This window comes from Ceratotherium simum, chromosome 1, assembly GCF_057802395.1.
Source record: "Ceratotherium simum simum isolate JZ-2026a chromosome 1, ASM5780239v1, whole genome shotgun sequence".
Taxonomy (NCBI): domain Eukaryota; kingdom Metazoa; phylum Chordata; class Mammalia; order Perissodactyla; family Rhinocerotidae; genus Ceratotherium; species Ceratotherium simum.
In genome coordinates, this window is record NC_141900.1 from 102,062,041 (window position 1) to 102,082,131 (window position 20,091).

Consider the following 20,091-nt stretch of genomic DNA (forward strand, 5'->3'; position numbering starts at 1 on the left):
ATTTTTCAGAGGTGGAAATATATGACCTCCAGGATCTATTAACTATTTTACAACTTTAATTGAGCATTTTCCTAAGATACTTTCAACCCTGAGATTCTAAGATCCTGTATTTTTAATATTCAACCCTAAGATTGTTCATTTCTAATATTTGTTACTAAATAGAAGATAAAGAACAAATTTAAGTAATCATAGCTAAAGAAAAACTATTAAGATAATTAGGTCAGGTGTGCATCTCTTGCAAAGATTCCAAGGAAAAAGGAGCTTTTACAGAAGTCTTTCACCTTTAAGAAAGCTTGTTATGTAGAAAGAAAGTGATTCTCCTCTTTTCTCATATCTCTCTGCATTCTCATTTAAAATCCCCGTTGACCCTGAGGCACCGTTTCACTTTTTCTCCACTGTTTGCCAGATACTGCAAATACACTGTAGTTGAAGTGCATCTGGCATTGTAATGGAAAACAGAATAAATCTCTTTTTATATTCTGTGTCCATAGCATGTGGAATACAAAATCTTCATTTGTGACTTTTTTTTCATTAGAGAGGTTTTGTCTGAAGTCATACCAAACTGGCATTGAAAGAATATTCTAGATAGAAAACAATTTGCTACAAAACAGAGAGAAAAAAAGCAGTGCCCATGATATGCCATATAGGCTGGGCTAACACTCAGTCCACAGCAACCAGGAAGCAGATATCTCCTTGTCTGTTTTCGTTCTGATAGACTTGTTCACAGCTCTCTAGCAGGCATGCTCCTTCCAAAGGCTTATCCTTTCCTCCTCGGATCTCGTCTTTGGCTTTTCCTCATTATCAGTGTCCCGGTAAGCAAAGCTCAGTCATTTAGAAGCTATGGTTAATTAATTGACAATTATATTGTCTCCTTAAAAGCTTCAGCTTGGTCTAAGTTAACACCTATCAGCTTTTTTCCAATTCAAGCTGTTTCAGCATCTGGTTGTATGACCTCTTTGGACCTCAAATCCTGCAGTCCGTTCTCCTTGAACTCTCCAAAGCACTGAATCTCAGTGAGCCTGCTCTCTCTGACGTCACCTGAAACCAGCCCCATAAATTACCCCTGTTCCTCCACCAAAGCACTTTTCCTTCAACGAGTGTGCCTCACTTTGCTGCACAACCCGACTGTGGTCAAGAGAAAAGTTTCTTTGATGTTCATCCCCTCCTCTATCCACTCTCCACTCCATCTCTAGAGAATCCATAGACATCCAGTTTCACAGTTTCTCTACAGAAGCTTCTACATTTCGTTTTTATCATAAACACTTTTCCCCACAGTCTCCATCTGGAACTTTCATCTATTCTTCCAAACTGGGCACTCTCTGCCCAGCACACAAGTCTCCAGCGATTCCAAACCCGAGGGCATTGAAAACCTGACTATACGTCTCTTACGGAGGACAAGTGCTCTTTCAAGGCACATGTCATTGTGGAAAGATTTTTGTCTTTTTCCTTTTTAAATCATATACGTCCATTAATATTCAAGAAGTCATTCTCAGAAGGTGGTTAAATGCATGGAGAAAACTAAAATTAGAAAGGCTTTGCATTTTAAAGGCAGCTCTCTGTTTTTGCATGGCCAGTGGTAACTCCCTTTTGCTTCTTTTTCTCTGTGGATGCCTTTGTTTGTGAAGTTATTTTTTAACCATAATAAAAAGCTTAAAGGCCAAAACACATAAAGAGAAATATTTTTCATACTCAAGAGGTTATCAAGATACCAGAGGTTTTAAAATGAGTTCATAACACTGGTTCTCAAGCTTCAGGCACTTCCTTGAAGAATTTCCAAAAGATTTCAAATATGTTTTCCTTGCCAATGCTCATTTTCAGATGTGTTTAACACCGAGTTTTCGGGTGTGAATATGCATATTTGGCTCTAAAAAATTTCTATATTCACAAACTAAGACTATAATAAAGGAAAAATAGGTTATTTTTTTATTTCCTGCATAATAGGAAAAGCAGTACAGAATAGTTAGAAAAACAGAAGCTCTATACTTAGTTATAACTGGATGTTAGCATATGACAGACTCGATTTCTTTATCTAGGTATTGAAGGTGGGCCTGGAGGTTGAACTCCATTCTCTGAAGTCTTTCAGTCTTAACATTCTTGGATTCAATCATGTCCTTCCAAAAGGAGGTGATTGTTTTTGTTTTTGCAGAAAACTAGGACCAACTGCAAACTTAGAGGGACCACAGCCCACACAACATGGCACATACTTCTGACACCCATTGCAAGTTGAGAGGGTCCCTAAAATCATCCTCAGTTTTGGTAATTCTCTAGAAGGACTCACAGAACTCACCAAAGGCTGCTATACTCATGGTTATGGTTCTTACAGAGAAAGAATACAGATCAGAATCAGACAAGAGAAGGAGCACAGAGGGCAGAGACTAGGAAAAGTACCAGATGCTCAGCGTCCAGGTGTGCCCTCTCTGTAGAGTCATGGACACGACGCTTTCTCAGAACTGCTCGTGACAATATGCATGGGGTGCTGCGAACCAGGGTGGCTCCCCTGAGCTTCAGTGTTCAGAGTCTTTATTAAGGCTCCATTATATAGGAATGGTTGACTGCCCACATGGCCGACCTCAGTTTCCTGCCCCTCCAGAGGTTGAACTGTGTGACACAAACCCCCACCCTATGTCACATTGTTAGCCTACCTGCTGTGGCCAGCCTCCACCCTAAATCACATCGTTAGACTAATTTGGCGTGGTCCAAGGCTCCCAGGCAAACAGAAACTCCTATCAGACATAACCTTCTAAGTGTTCAGATATTACGTTCCCAAAGACAAGGGCAAAGTCTCAACCTCTCTTTGGGCAAAGTTAAACTCTTTTCTACGCAGTTTGAAAATCTTTCTCTTGATGACAAGGCAATAAAAGATTCCTAGGTGGCGCAAGTGGTTAAGTGCGCACACTCCGCTGCGGCGGCCTGGGGTTCACCGGTTCGGATCCCGGGCTCGCACCGACGCACTGCTTGGCAAGCCATGCTGTGGCGGTGTCCTATATAAAGTGGAGGAAGACGGACATGGATGTTAGCCCAGGGCCAGTCTTCCTCAGCAAAAAAAGAGGAGGATTGGCAGATGTTAGCTCAGGGCTCCTCCTTACACACACAAAAAAAAGATTCCTAGGACCTTACTACTAGAATGAAACTTGGTAATCCTAGTGTTTCTCAAAGTAGAATTCCAGGACCACTTGCATAGAGTCACCTGACATTAACAAAATATAGACTCCAGACTCTGATCCCAACTTACTGATCAGAATCTCTGTTAGAGGAGCGTTGGAATATGTATTTTAAGCATGTTCCTTTAGCAGTTTCTTATGTAGGCCAAAATTTGAGAAATCTAATTATGATCCAAGGTAGGTCTTTTTTCCTAATAGTAGAGTGAAAGTAGCATGAGATGTAGAAATAAGAGAAAATTCTGCTTCTGGTTCCACTGCCGAGTTTATATTGGACAAGCCTTTGTTTCTCAAAAATGATATATTAGGGAACAACCTTTAGCATAGTTTGTTTCAAACAGACACAACTAATGTATCATGTGCCTAGACTGAGAAAATATACATTAAATTACATTATGCTCTTAGGGAAGATACTTGTGGAATATGAAATGACATTCCTTATAATTGCCAGTGTGCTGAATTATGGTCTGCCTTAGGAAAATGAGTGGATTTCTTTTTTCAGAGTATCTATATTATAACTGTTTGGCCTCCTTGGCAGGAATGTTCCCATTCATTCTTTCATTCATTCCTTCATTCGTTCATTCATAAATTGTTGAGTGCCTACTCTGTGTCTGGCGTTGTTCTAGATGCTCAGGATATAACAAAAATGAACAAAACAGAAAATGCCTCTGCTTTAGTGAGGGTAGGATCACGCAGATATTGTGCCAGATGGTGATACATGCTACGCAGATGAAAAATGTCAGGATAAAGGAGAAGAGGCAACTGAGAGAGGGGTTTGCTATTTGACATAGAAGGTTTAGGGAAAGAATTTCTCATAGTTGTGAGCAGAGAGGTAAAGGAGCAGCCACAGAGTTATTTGCGTAAAGGGAACAGTAAATGCTGAGACCCTGAGGCGGGAACGGTTTCACAATGTAGTGAAGGAGCAAGCCTTCTGCGATGGGGTTAAAGAAAGACTAAGAGGAGCAGACAAAGATACAGAGAGTTCAGGCAGCTCTTGCAAGGAATTTGGCAACAAAAGGAAGCAAAGAAATTAGACAGCAGGGCAAGAGCAGAGTTTTGTAGTGATGGTGGCTGTTAAGAATAGAGGCATGGTTGGGAGTGACCCTGTGGCATAGTGGCTGGATTCGGCACACTCCGCCTCGTGGCCTGGGTTGGCAGGTTCGGATTCTGGGCACAGACCTACACCACTCATCAGCCATGCTATGGCAGCGACCCACATACAAAATGGAGGAAGCTGGCACAGATGTTAGCTCAGGGCTAATCTTCCTCAGGGAAAAAAAAATAAGAAGAACAGAGGCATGGCAACATGTTCATGTGGAATGATCCAGTAGAGAACCAATTATTGATGTTGTAGAAGAGAGAGGAGAATTGCTGGAGTGATGTCCTTGAGTAGATAAGAAGGGATGGATGCCGTCCAGTGTAGAGATGGACCCCTTGGCCTTAGATAGGAACAGGTATCCTGTTTACCTCTTCTCCTTTTCCTCATCTCTCTGATTCCCACAGTGACCTCATTTTCAGTCTCTTCTTACAACTCTCTCATGGTGCATACATGCTTTTGTTTCCTGATGTACACTTAGTCCTTCCTTCATAAAAAAGAAAAAGAAAAAATATATTCATAACATTTTCCACTGTGGAGTGGAGCTAAAATCTCTGCTCTGCCTGTTACCAGTGTTGTTTTGTGGGTCAAATGAGATTTTGCACAGAATAGCCCTTTGGAAGCTCTCAGTCCCTGAACTTCATTTTAAAATGGAAGAAATAAATCGTTATCAAAACTGCAACAGTGTTACCTGGTCTTCTCAGCATGCTCACTATGTGTGTATCTTTCCCTATCTCTTCTCTTTACCTATTCTAAATTGAACAACCAAATTTTTTCTGCTGCTTCCAACTGACACTTTGAGTCTAATGTCTAAATATTACCTCACCTGCTGGGAGAACTCAGAGCCAAAAAGTCTACTATTCTGTCAGTTGTTAAATTTGTCACTCAATACATTAAGCCTGGAGTGATTTGAGAAAATTTGTGATGAGTTAGAATGAGAGCAAATAGTGCCACCTGCTGGAATTACACATGAAAGTGGGCAGGGGGGGGGGCGGCTGGAAATACTGAGAGCTGTCCATGGTTTTGACTCATTTATTGTTTTAACGCACTCAGACCAAGTCATAGTCCAGATTTATTCAAAGGTAATTTCTGCCATCTATACTCATATCTGATGCCAATGTGCCACGTTATACATTTCTCTTTTAATTTCTCCCTGTAATGATTCAATATCTAAAACTACCATTAAGACTAGCTATATTTCATTTTATTATTTCACTTAGAATCTCTTGGAAATTGATGAGAGAATGTTGGCATTTGAAGAGTCCTTAGAGATCATCTACTTCAGTGTTTTCAAACACATTTTGGAGACAGAAACTTTTGTAAAACTATAGGTGTAATCCTCATTTCAGACACCGGTAAACTGAGACCCAAAAAGGTGAAAAGGCAAAGTTAAGACTAGAACTCATATATACTGATTCCCAAACCATTCCCAACATCAGTTAAGATGCTTTCCACTGCTATACAAAATGGCTTAAACAAGAATGTATATCTCACATACGAAGTCTTGAGGTGTCTCTGGGAATAATTTAGAGGCTGAACAGTGTCACCAAAGACCCAGGTTCATCCCATTGCCCTCCCTGTTCTCCTCAGAGTGTCTGATGTTTGCAAGATGGTTCCAGCAACACTGGGAACCACAACCTCCACTCAAGATCAACGGACAGAAAAGGGACTATCTCTTCTCTTATGAGCTAATAATCCCACAGGGCCCCTAAAGACTCCCCTCATGTCTTGCCAGGAGGAAATGATAGGTCTCATCTTAAGTGGGTTACTGGCAAAGAGCATGTACTTGTCGTGTTTGACTTAGACAAATCCAGATTCACTCTCTGGGCCCGGGGTAGGGCCATCCTTACCTGAAACATAAGGTAATATGGAAGCACATAGTTTCTTGGGCAAAACTGAGTCAGCTCACAAGGAAAAGGAGGGAGTAAGTAGCTAACTGTTGGGGGAAAATTCTCCATGGGTCCCTCCCATTTCTGCTTATCTTCTAAGCAACAGGCATTGACAGCTTTGTTCCTATATTTTTAAGGATGTGTGTATAGCAAACATCCTTGGAAGATAGAGAGTGTCTTCCTCCGGATCAGAGGGTAGATTTGTTTCCTGACCAGGATAACAAAGCTAATGTCTCCCCAGGGCAAAAGTTGAGCAGGTTTGCTAGCAGCCACTTTAAAAGACTGGGGTTTCCCAAGTTCAGGGTACCCAAGTTCAGGGTTCCACAAACTCACTGCATACACAGCATCCATCTGGGCTGCTCCACATGGCCTCCATGAGACTTGGGGGACAAGAGAATATGTGGATATGAAGCTCATGCTGCCTGCAGTGCTGAGAATAATAAAGCTCTTTGTCTCTGACCCAGGAGTCTCTTGTCTTCTGCCAGCCTCTATGAAACTATAGCAGGCTAATTTGTTAGTTTGCAAGTTGGGTAAAATCCCAGGTACTTCCTTGTTCTTGATACTAACAGAAAAGCAACCATTAGTGTTTGCTGCAGTGTTTTTTCCAATGAGCCACGCTAGTTATATCCAATTCTCAAATACTTATTGCTGGAAATAAGAATAGTTTCAGTGTGTAAGTAATTCCTTTTCCATAGGCAGAAACAGGACAATACTTCAGTCTCCAACTGGAGACACACATTCAGTAAGAACAGTGTCATTGGCTCTGGTCTTTTATGCTGCCTCCCTTCTATTTGCTCACTGACTGTCTCTGTAATTATCTCTTTTAAATGTCAGTTCCTGTCACCCAGAAGACCAAGAGCAATCAGCCACAAACTGAACGTTCTCAAAGGCATCCCTTAGCAGCGTCGGGGAAGCTGACATCTAATGACTGAGAAAAAGGAGCCTTTCCTTCACTCTCACACTGGGCCTTGCAGCCCCCTTTCTCAGGAAGCAAGAGAAGGGAAGTGGAGTGTGTTAAAGTTGTGAATTTTTTTTCAACAGAGCCTGAATGTAGGCTCTTTAAGGAAGATTCGGCTCTCGGAGGCCCTTGACCGTGAGTCTCTGTTACTGCACCCACTTGGGGTCAGAGGACTGAGCTACAGGAGGATCCCGGAGACTTTCTTTCCTTCTCTAGAGTGAAACGTTGATGTTAAGAAGACCGTGGTCTAAAGGAAGAAATGGGGGATCTAGTGTGACAAGCGGGGGAAAAAGTATGGATATTTTCTAGTTAACTGCTGATACTCAGGGTTTTTCCAAGTGGTGACAATTTAAAGACCTGGACAAGAATTCATCAGAGCAGGAAAAGAGGAGTGAAGGAAATTTGAGCAGCATTTATCCCTCCAAGTCAAACCTCAGGGTTAAACTCAATTTATCCCTCAATTGTATTTCCCTGATGGCTGTTGATGCCTTTAAAATGAAACAATCTTTCGTACTTAGCTCAGGAGCCCTTGTTCTCATGCTATTCTGACAACTTACGTTTAAAAATGCATCTGCTAAAACAGCACCACAAGAACAGCACAGATTCGATCTTCAAATGCAGGCTATTTTTTACCCTGTTGACTGTGCCAGAAATACAGGGAAAGGTCATTCAGTCCATGAGTCATTCTGATCATACTTCCGTAGAAACGTTGATGTAGGTCACTGGCCTCCATCGAGTCACAGTGACCCCAGGAGGCAGGAGCTCGTAATTCAGAGGAGATATTTTACCGGAACACTTATGGAATCACCACAGGTGTTAAAATTAAAGTTCTCTTTCTAATGACATAAAAGATCAAAATTCCTTGGTACAATTAAGTTGATGAAATTGAGCTTGCATTTAACATCCCTGTAGCTGAATAAAGTTAATGCAGCTTTCAGAGGGGCCTGACTCAGAGTCAGGAAACGGTCTAGGTCCTGAGAGAATCTAGCCCACTGCGGTTTTTAAATTAGAAGTTTGATTGTTTGCGACATCATCTCAAAATGGTACCAATCCAAAGAAGCTGAATTTTCCATTAGCCTGGGGGAAAAAATGACAGATATTTAATTAAACCCCTTAGAGATTAGGCAGAAGGATTATTGATAGGTAGAGGGGCTGAATGTCTTTATAAGCAAAGTTAGGAAATGCGCTGGTGTGCCACATCTTTAGTGTGGAAAGGAATTCACCGAGCCTAAGGGAGCAGGGATGTGTGTGCTGCCTCAGCATTAGGCTGCCTCTCTTGCCAATTGCAAGAAAAATATACATTTAAAAGACATGTTTATAAAGCACTAGGTGGTCACTGAAGAACTTAAAACCTAAAATGTGAAGTAAGAAAGCTGCTTACCACCCAAGTTACCAAAGCAACCAACTAATCCAGCTTTCCATTATTGAGAGGTGATTTATTACAGGAGGTTGATTTGGAGCAGATCTATGAAAAAAGGATGATTTGTGGTCAGTGCTAGAGGCGAGGTTCTGAGAAGGATCCAGCATCCCGATGGGTTATGAATGATTCCAGAAAGGGGTTATTCTGTGGGAGTCTTTTAGAAAGCCACGAGTTATTCAAAAAAGATGCAGGTCACCTTCATTGCCTCAGCAATTCATAGCTCCCTAACTTTCAATAGGAGCCACAATGATTAGATTAATGAAATACAGTTTTGTGAATTCCCCCAAAGCAAGAGCTCTCCACTCTAACTATACATCAATAGTTTCCAGGGAGCTTTTAAAAATACCAGTGCCTACCCCAGACCAACTGAGCCAGCATCTCCAGGGATAGAGCTGGACACGGGTATTTCATAAAGCTCTCCAGGTACCAGTCACTACCCTAGGAGCTATTGACAAGTTACGTTGTGTGTAGAATCAAAAGCTCTCAGGCTCTGAAATCTGACAAGCCTGAGTTCAGATCCTGACTCCACTACTCACCAAATCTAAGACACTCAACATGTGCTTAACTTCTCCACACCTCGTTTTCCTTATCTGGAAAGATAGGCTTCTAAAGACTAAGTAGAAAATCACTGGCCCCCAATCCAAGTTTATTTTCCTCCCCTTGGTTATTAATGGTTAATAATGGATTGATGTTTTATCCTTCCTGGAATGATTTTGCTCTACACTTTTGTACCAAGTAATGGGCTTAGATTATTTTTCTTTCCCTGCTTTGTTTTTCCTCTAGAATTTACTGCTATTTAGTATCTAGGAGGAAAATACTCATGTGCCTTTAACGCTGTCTGCTCCTCCAGCTGCCACAGAAGTGTCCTTTTCATTTGATGTCGGAAATGGGCCGGTGGAGATTGTGGTGCGGGCGCCCTCCCCTCTCAATGATGACCAGTGGCACCGGGTCACCGCAGAGAGGAATGTCAAGCAGGCCAGCCTACAGGTGGACCGGCTGCCGCAGCAGATTCGCAAGGCCCCAACAGAAGGCCACACCCGCCTGGAACTCTACAGCCAGCTGTTTGTTGGTGAGTAGTGGAGGGCAATCATGACTTCCCTCTGTTGGTTTTAATAACCTTCACAACAGAAAAAATAAAGCAGCCTATGGAGGGTTTTGATAGATATCTTTCCAAAAGTGAGTGTCGATGCCTCTTGTAGTCTCCTCCAAGACAGAACGGAACAAGGAAGAGACCTAAGTCTAGTTCCGCTCTCCACTCTCTAGAACTCACAGTCCTTGCCTACAGAATCAGAGGTCCCAGGGACATCTCTGAGGCCTCTGATCTATGCAACATTGGGTTTTTGGATTTAGAACTAATGATGATCTAGGGCACTTGTAACTGTGTGGAAGGAAGGAAGAGTCAGAGGGAGGGAGAGAAGAAGGAAAGGAAAAAGGAAGAGAAGAAGATGGGTTCCTTAAGTTCAGGTTTGCTTGAAATGATAAGCAGAAATTCATTCCCTTCTCTTCCTGTCCTTGAGATTCCAGGGAGAGAAAGATTTAGACTTCTCCTTACGTAGTATTGTTCTACATGGGAAAGAGATCAACACGGAGAAGAAATTTAAACAGAAGAAAAAGTTAAGCATCCTGTGCAAGAAGTGGATCCAGCCTCACAGTCTAGTCTTTGCTTTTGACATATTCCAGCTAAACCTAACATTACTTCAAACCAATACCTGTTTCTATGGCTAGCTAAATTTTAAATTTTGTTTTCCAGAATACTAACAGTTTAGGAAAGTAGCCATTTTTCATCCGTTAAATGAAAAGAAAGCAAGTTTTAAGGACTTCATGGCTGTGTACCACCTTAGACCCCCCCACCTCTGAGTTTCTGTGGGTTAATTGATCAAGCCAGTCACCTGTGGCAGTCTCAGACCAAGCAAAACCAGATGTGACGCAGTTGCTGTTCGTGGTCATAACACATGCCACCCTACGGTAGAGCCTCACACAGGGTCGGTTAATTTTAACAAGAGCCAGAGTCCCCACAGTGTCTTTCGTAATTATGGTGGGATGCTTTAAGAACATTATAAAGTTACAAAAAGAAAGGTAAAATTAGGTATCCAGTCCTTTGGTGCAATGTGGGCAAACTACAAAAGAAAAGCGTCAATCAATAAGCTTTGGAAGTAAGACTGACTTGTTAACAAGCCATGTCAGCCAGGGGCCATGAAGGAGTCATAGATTCTGAAATAAAATACTGGCCCCCCAACCCCAACTAGAACTCAGCCCCTTCCAATCCTCCCCTCAAGTTATAGTTCTCAAAATTACACATTATTTTACAATTATTTTTTTATTAGTTAAATATCAAGTCCACTGATTCCTGCTGAATGTTGTGAGCAAATTGCACTTTATCGATATATCTTGCCCAGATTACCTAGGACAGGTTTCTTCCTAAATCCTCTTCATCCTAAGCTTGCTGGTTAGATTCTGCTCGGCTTTCATCAAAACAGATAACCCTAACTGACCCAATGTCTCATTTTTCTGAACTTGTCGCTGGACATAGAGGTCCAGCTTTATTTTTATCCATTTCCATTCACTGACTATAGTTGTCGCCAAGAATTTTGGAGATGAAGTAAAGTTGTAAAATGAAAATGGATAAGGGGAGCCTTTATTATGGTCTTAGGAAGAATTCTGATTCATTTAAACAGGATGACCAGGAACAGCTTATAGAAAGAGAGGCGCAGAGAGCTGAGGCCAGAATTTGACAAAAAAAAAATTAAATTTAAGGGACAGGCAGAAAACAGCATCTCAGAAAGAAGAATGAAGAGGAATGGAAAAAACAAACAAGGAAAAACTAGGAGAGGGGATGTCACAGGAGGAGAGAGTTTCATGAAACTCTGTTACTGACGAATAATATCAAGTGCCATGTGTAAACTAAGGCTAGAAAAATGTTCTTTGAATTTAGTAATTATGAGACCAATGGTGACCTGGGAAAGAGGAGTTTCAGAGCAATGGGCTGACGTGATGAGTCAGCAGCTTCTTGGCACTTGATGAAAAAGACTAAGTCATACGTCCCAGTTCTCATTTCCTGTTATCTTAGAGATGGGCATGATGCGCATCTCCCAGACACAAGCTATTTGAGCCAATATGAAAAATATTGTTCTGCAACAGAAGTCTACCCCAGGGGAAGTGGAGATGGGGGCTTGTTTTCATGAAAAAAAAAAACAAGTTCGACAGCTATGAAATCCTGGAGCCAGCTAGCCCAAGACCATTCAATAGGGATTCAGGCAACTGGAGAGTTGTTCTCAGTTCAGCTCTAATAAGAAGTGTTATGCTGACCAAGCACTGCCACTCTCCCTCTTTGAGTCTCTTTTTGCATCTGTCTAAAAGAGGAGTTGGATTAGTTGGTCCCCCAAATTTCTTCCAACTTTAACTATTTTTGATTACATTTTAGAGATAGCTATAAAAGGCCCGAGTGGCCAAGCGGTTATCCTCCCCACTGTATGGTACGGTTAACAACATGGGCCTGAGTCCCACCTCTCTCACTTACCAAGTAGAGACCGCTGTCAAGTTACTTAATATTTTTGTGTTAAATAAGGAGACAGTTCTTACATCTCAGGATACAGTCCATGCCAAGCACTCCACAGAGTACCTGGCATGAAGTCAAAACTCATTAAATAGGAGGTATTTCTCTCTTTTCCTTTACCTTTTACTCTCTTGGCTTTCATCTTCCTCCATATAATGTTCACTCCCTCCAACAGAACTCACTTCCAGCTGGCTCGTTTCTTCTTTCCCAAAATACTGACCTAAATATGGTCACTTCAACCCACAATCCCTGAAGGAAAGTTCACACACATAAATGCCCCTCAACATCCAAAATCATTCTGCAGTGACTCTGCTTACCTGCCAGAGTGGCCACAGAGCAGCGAGCAAGGGCCCAGGAATCTTTTCACAGTCAGCCAAGAAAGCAAGTGAGTGTCCATCTGAAAACATCAGTCTGGCAGCATTGTCAACAGCTGAGACATGTGGCAGTGTTGCCCATGAGCTCTATCAGGGTTCTCGAGAAGGATGGGCTCTGACTCAACTTAAAGCCAAAACAGACTGGAAGTCATTCTTGGCTTTGCACACAGGGTGGACTCTACAGGAAGGCCAGCCTCCACCCACTGCCTGGGTTAGCAAGGCCAGGCTCATGGCTCCTTTTTCAAAGTAACTGAGAAAACGAGAGGCTACAGTTGTCCTCACTCTAAATTTAAAATATAATTAGAAGCTGTCATCAGGAGAGGGTTAACACAAGTCTTTTGGAAGTAATGAGAATCCAGCTATGATTCTGGTATAGTACAAAAGTTACAAATAAATTTAAAACTGAAAAGTTACACAGGAGGAAAAAAGCAGTTGCTGGTATTTGTCTAAAAGCGCAGGAAACTTTCTCGTGTTTCTGATCCAACGTGAGTGACTAGCATATGATGAGCTCCTGGGATGGCCCAGCAGAGGTACTCAAACCACATGGCGATCCGTAGCCCCAGCCAGCCCAGGTGCTTAGACCCACATCCTCTGCCACATTGGCAGCCCTAGGCCAGATTTTTCTTAGGGGTGGAGAACAGCAAGCATGCTCAAGGTCATTATCTAAGCATGAACAATGCCAGGCTGGATTGAGCCAAAGCCCTCTTGGTACAGACGTGCCAGGGAGTTCGGAGTCCTGGCAGCTGAAGCAGTAGTAGCAGGGCTGTGAGAGGAGTGTCTGCTGGGCCCTCAGCCTGGGAGCCCAGCAGCCAGCCCAGGGCATGGGCGGGGAGTTGGTGAGTGTGATCCATAGAGGAGAGCTGAGCAGGCCTTTCAGGCCAGGTGGCTGGGATAGAGGTTAGTTTGCAGCAAGCTGGACATAGGCCAGAGAGTGTCACTGTTATTGGTGGTGATTTAAGGGGGAGGTCAGAGTTCAGGAGAGCTGGAGGCTGCTTCAGAAAGCTTTGGGAAGAAATCAGGCTCCTAAGTGGGTCCTTGAGAGAGAAGGTTAGGTCACTTTATCTGATGACAAATGTCCAGGCTCAACTCACTTGGCTCTGATCTCTTCCAAAATCTCTCTGGAGGTCAAAGGAGGTCATCCCTTTAGTGCAAGATGTCACCCAATAGGAGCTGAAAAGTCACTCTCATTCCTTCAGGATCTTTTGTGCTGGATGGGAGGCCTGGTTAGAGACTCAGTGAGAGGAGTGCTGTCTCCAGGAGGACTCAAGACTCTGGGGAGCCTGCAGCCTCCTCTTCCTCTGGCAGTCTGTCTATCAGGAAACTTTTTCAGCTGAGTGGCAACTGAATTTATGGAGGAGTTGAGGTTTATTAAATGGACTTACAAGCAGATGCAGACCAGGGTGCTATGACCATCCTCTGAGCTAAGCTTGGATAGCAGCCCCATAAAACACCCCATCTTCCCCAAACACTATAATATAGCTTGTTTGGTCAGCTGTTCCTCATACTCTCTGAATTCCCAAATCCAGAGTGGATAATTCCATTGCCATCTGAAATGCGATGTCATTGAGAGAGCAAAGAGAAAATCAACATTTGTATGCAAGGGAGAAAAATGGAATTCCAGTCATGAAGTACGCCCAAATCTGGGTATGAATAAAATGGTTATTTCTAGTATCCAAAAAGTTTGGGACAAAAAATATACAATCCAGGGCCAGCCCAGTGGTGTAGTGATTAAGTTCGTGTGCTCTGCTTCAGCGGCCCGGGGTGCACAGGCTGGGAACCCCAGGCGTGGACCTATGTACCGCTCATCAAGCCATGCTGTGGCGGCGTCCCACATATAAAGTAGAGGGAGATGGCCACGGATGTTAGCCCAGGGCCATCTTCCTCACCAAAAAAAAATATATATATATATATATACAATCCAAATTGCAGGAATTAAAACACAGAAAATACATTGCTCGTTCCCATTTCCTGCAAACCTGACTCAGTATCGACAACATAAACGCTGCCTGAGATGTCCTGGGTGAGACTTCAAGACCAGCTGCTTCACGTGCCTTACTCACCTCACTTAATCCACATGAGAACCTTCTAAAGAAACACTAAGACTAATTCCTGTTTTGTTTTCACAGTGAAGAAACAAAAGCTAAAGATGGGTCAACAGCCCAAGGTCGTGCCGCCAGTAAGAGACAGGGCTGGGATTTGATCCCACACAGTCTGATTCCAGAGACTTGGCTCTTAATGTTTCATCTTGTCAAGGCAAACATTGCAGCAGACAAAGTTGAACAGGCACGGATGGCTTCATTCAAGGGCAGTGCCCTCGGGAGAGGGGCTACAACTCAGTCTGAGCTCAACTCTGCTGAAACAGAGGGCGGGCGGGAGAGTTGTTTCTCGTTTGTTGTTTTTTGTTTTTAATTGTGATAGAATACACAATGGGAGAGTTTTCCAGAGCTGGGGTAGGAGGGATCATAGGCCATCTGTGTTTGCTAATTGACTTTACCCAAAGGAGAAGTAAGCTTTCTCCTATCTCCCTGACAGGAGGTAGTTTAACAACTTGGAGTGAAGTGCCCACCCCGGGAAGTGAGGCTCCCACCCTCCCGCAGAAAGTGAGAGAGAGGCAATAGCTCCCTTGATATTTACATTTCAAAGAGATGGCTCCCAGGTCCTGAAGAAAAACTTCCCTGGGTTGTAAAACTGGCAAAAGACTTTTTAAAAGATTTACATCTCAAAGGGGCAGAGAAAGAATTTACGATTACAAGTTTTCTAAAGTAAATGTTCTAAGAATTGGGAAGTCAGAAGTCTAGGGTCAGGAAGAAGGCTATCTAAAGTTTAGTCAAGCTGAGGGGACCATTAAGGCTGTCTTGGTCAGTCTATACCAGGGTCTCTCATCTAAGGTGATACTGTGGCCCACAGGCTATTTGGAAAAATGTGGTGGCATTGGGGTGCTACCTTCAGTGACAGGCTGCAGGGAAAGCTTCCCACAGCATACAGGAGAATCCATCCCAACAAAGACTTGCACGCACCCCAGATGGCAGCAGTGCCCCCATTATGAACTGCTGTTCTGGGTCATGGAGTCTATAGTAAGAGACTAGGAGGTCAGGCCAGGCGTGTCAGCCCTGGCAGGCATTCTGCAGATTACAAAGTCGCAGTGACAAAGATCAAGGCAGGCAGAGGATCACTGTCAGACACAGACACAAAGGTTTGGATTAACAAGAGAATTTTATGCAGAGGCACTCTTGGCGGATAATGAGACTCCTTACATGAGAGTCTCTATGATATGGAAATAAGCTGTTTTTTCTTTTTAGCTCTTTTGGTAAACCCTTTACAACATCAACACTGACCTCTCTAAAGCTGTGTCTAGAACACATTCTTCTGGTCTTCTTTCCATGATCTCTCAGCAGCATCCCACAACCCTCCTTCCTGAAATACTTTCTTGTCCTGGATTCCGTGCAGGGTACTTGCCCACTTTGCCTCCAGCCTCACTGGCCACGACTTCAGTCTCTCCTGTGAAGGCTCCTCCTCTCCTTGACCACTAAGTGTTGAAGGTCACAGAGCCTTCCTTTCTTCTCCAACCATACATTTTTCTGGGTGATCTTATCCAATCCAATGGCTTCCAATACTATCTATGTGCCAGTGAGTCTGAAATCAAAATCTCCAGGCTGCACTTCTCTCAGTAACTCTGCATCCACTTATCCAACTGTCTACTTTGCATCTCAACTTGGATTTCCACTGGGCATCTCAGAGAAAACTTGGCAGGAAAGAACTCTTGATGCCTACCCCCAACCTGTTCTTCCACCAACCTTCCCTCTCTCAGTAAAAGACATCAACATCCACCCATTTTTGCTTGAGTCCAGAATTTGGAGTTACCCTTGATTCCTCTCTTTCCCTCATCAGTGCCTATCAATAGTGACTCTGCCTCCAGACTGCACCCCTGGTGCATCCACTGCTCTCTATTGCCACAGGTCCCACCGTAGTCAAAGCCACTGCTCTTTCTTGCCTGGACTATTGCAACTAGTCTCCTAACTGGTCTCCACAGTCTTGGTGGAGACACCAAGCATATCCTGCTTCAGAGCATTTGCAGTGGCCTGAAATACCTCCCTAGACATGGAGAAGGCTGGCTCCTTCTTGTCATTCATACCACAGCTTCTGGTACCTCCTCAGAGAGGCCTTCTCTGACCACTCAGTCTAGCTAGGCAGTCATTTACCGTTTTATGTTCTTCTTAGAACTTGTGATCTTTTCATTTACTTTTGTTTCCTTCCCCTAGAAGGTAAGCTCCATGACAACAGGGATCTAGAATAACACTACAGGGGTTGCCCGATGAATATTTGCTGAGTGAACAATTGAATGAATGAATAAGTGAATTGCATATTTTTTGTTGCTTCTCTGAGTTAATATTCATGTACTTTTTTGTTACTTCTCCGAGTTAATAGTCATATTACCATCTTTGGAAATACCTTTTTCACCAGGTGCCACAGACTAAAATCAAGCATGACAGAAGCCTAAAAAAGAAGAGTCACAGAGAAATTCAGAATATTATGAAAGACGGCATCTCAGATCAATCTAGGCCCTATATGTAGTTTTCAGTCTCTGTCTCTCAAATTGAGGTCTTGCCTGTTTGGCAATGGCTGAGATGCTAGCTGGGAGCCTAATGCAAAGAGTTTCTGCCCCAACACTTACCGCTGGTCCTCTGGTTCTCTCCCAGACAGACATAGGGAGTGATGTCATGATTGGAAACCACTGCCATAGGTAAAATAATAAAATAAAATGAGTTGCTAGATAAAATCTAGTAAAAAAAAAAATCACTAGATGAAGTCAATAAACTATCTACAAAGCAAAAATGCAAATAAAACACAGAAGCTGCTCCTTCTCGGCTGCTCACCACAAGGGTGACCAGCACTCGAATTCTTTTCTCAGCCCGACCTCCTTTCACTGAGCTCTGCAGAGGGTCACCCTCGAGTCAACCTCTCTCTTCTCTATAGAACGACCCCCCGCCCCCACCATAGTCCCTTCCCCACTAATGGTCTCTGTATGTGTTTCCTACTCTTTGCCCTTTAGCAGTCAAAACTAGTTAACTTTTGCAATTCCAGCTGTCTTCTACAGTTAGAATTTTAACATATTAAGTAATTTATGATAGACTCAATTTTTACCTTTTTTTCATATACTCCCAACATAATCAAATTGACAGTGTACTTTTAACCTCTTTTGAGCCTTCAACTAAAAGAAAGTCTGTTAACTACCTATTTCCGTAAGTGCTGAGCTCCTCTTCTAAGGCAGAAGTTACATGTGTTGAAACTCCTAGAAAGTTATTTGAACCTAAGAAAGGAGCCAACCCTATTGTTCACCATCTGTGTACGGTAGCTCCTGTGCCCCAAGAGCAAATGCTTCAGGGACTCTGTGGTCTTTCACTTCAGTTTGCTTATGACGATTGGAATGGTCTGATCCAGAGAACGTATTTTGATGTAAAGGCACCAATTTTGCAATCAATATGGAAACATTTTTTCAACAGATTCATCAAATAATTTCTCATATGGATTTTTTATTCTTTCAGTAAGGACTGAACTAGATTTCATGATAATAAATGGCAACTGTCACACAGAAAAAGATTGTAATAAAAACATTAATATCAATGACACAGATATTGAGGAAGGGATGGGTACTCACAGCCCTGAAGTCCCTCCTGTGATACACTAAGATAGTGAGAGACAAGGTACCCACTTTTCTTACTCAAATAAACAACAGTTGTTTCCCACCAAAGCTTTGTTTTATCTTCTCTTCTTTCATCAGCCTTGTTTCCAAGGTCCCTGGTGTTAGGGATGGCGTGGGTCTCACTCTTCGTTTCATGGCCCTGTGTCACATCCTGGCAGTATTCCTCATTCATTTTCGTTTTCCTTGATTAGTTTTCCTCTTTTTTCACCATTCCAAATTCCATTTTCTCCCCAATGCTGGCACCCACTTGAATGTATTTTATGTATGGCCTTCTAGTGCCATCCTCTATGTATTTGTTCAAAATATATGTATGTTCTAGAAAATTCATAATATTCCCTTTTGCATGTCATAATTTATATAAATGGGATTGTAGTACAAATCTCATTCTGTTTCTTACTCTTTAACTCGGCCTTATGTTTTTAAGATCTATTTGTGTAGCTCTGTGAATACTATGTGTCTAGTGATCCATCATGTGTATATCCACACTTTATCTATTCTATCCTCTAATGTTAAGTACCTGGGTTTCCCCAAACTCTTTGCTACCACAAATAACCCTTCAGTGAATATATTTATACATGTCCTCCTGTTACCTCTATGAGGGTTTCTCGTGTGTGTGTGTGTGTGTGTGTGTGTGTGTGTGTATAGAGGAGAATTGCTAAGTCATAGGGTATGTGTGTACTTAATTTCACTAATTATTGCTTGACTGATCAGTTTCTGAATGTAAATCTCAAACTTTCTTAGTTCAATTATCTATTTCTATCAATAGTTCTATCATTGGTGGCTTTGTATAATGTGAGGCTATTTTGCTACTTAGACGTATTCATGATCTTTTTGATTCATTGTTCCTTATTTCAGTATGTGATCTTTATTCACTATGATGTTTTTCATCTCACAGTTTTATTTCTGCTCTTAAAACTACCACGCAATCCTTCTTTTTATTGTCAATATTTGCTGGGTGTTTGTATCCTTTTATTTAAGTGTGTCTCTTAGATATCATAATGCTGAATCTTTTAAAAATCTGATTTGAGAATCTGTCTTTTTAGTCATTTATTGTAACTACTGCTATATTAGGGTATAGTTCTATTACTTTACCATGTGTTTTCCATTTACTGTGGGTTTTTTTGTTTGCCTACTCACACACACACACCCCCCCATCTACTTTCTATTGATTAAACTGAATGTTAGCCCACCGGTTTGAAGGTTGTACATTCTACCTTCACTCCTCTGGCAGCTTCCTCTGACTTACTAAGACGTATACTTAAACTTTTTTTCTCTAACATCTGCAAAAACTTATCAATATCTCTGTCCTTCTGAAAAAGATAAGAGACCAAAACACACTGACCTCCTTCCACCTCACAAACTGCCGTGTTGATATCATCTACAGTTTTCATTGCAGAATCTTATGCATATACTTATTTTTAATTACTTATTAGAAAACACTAATATTTATTAAGTTTTTCTTTTTACTTACTCTTATTTCCCGTATCTTATCTCCTCTTGGATTCATTTCCCTTTTTATACAAGAGCAATTTTTCTAAGAAAGACTTCATAGGTGAATCCTTCTGAGACCTCACATTCCTGCAAATATCTTTACTGGTTCCCATATTTGAATCAACACTCTGAAGACATTTTCTTTTGTAGACAATGTTGCTATTGAGAAAGTAGACTTAAGTTACATTCTTATTTCTGAACCTCTCCTTCTTTTCCTTTAGTGTTTCTTAGCTTCACTATAATGCAGGGATTCTTAACCTTTTGGGGGCCAGTTTGGTAAAGTCTACCTCTCTCTTCTCAGAATACTGTTTATATGAATAAAATAAAATGTGCAGAATACAAAAGAAACCAAATATATTTATCAAAACATTTACAACAAGAAATTTGTGATACAGTAGAAATATATGTGCTTCGTTACTAGTGCTTTAAATAACAAGTCTAGCATCAGGTC

General features: G+C 42.0%; 1 protein-coding gene across 1 annotated transcript in view; it reads left to right on the top strand.

Annotated features, from left to right (window-relative positions):
• Nucleotides 1-20,091, top strand: part of CNTNAP2 (contactin associated protein 2) — a 1,356,851-nt gene that overhangs the window by 1,133,342 nt on the left and 203,418 nt on the right. Inside the window, exon 17 of the mRNA XM_014787667.2 lies at nucleotides 9,372-9,590. Within this exon, the coding sequence (XP_014643153.2) occupies nucleotides 9,372-9,590 (219 nt within the window). The remainder of the gene's footprint in view (nucleotides 1-9,371; nucleotides 9,591-20,091) is intronic.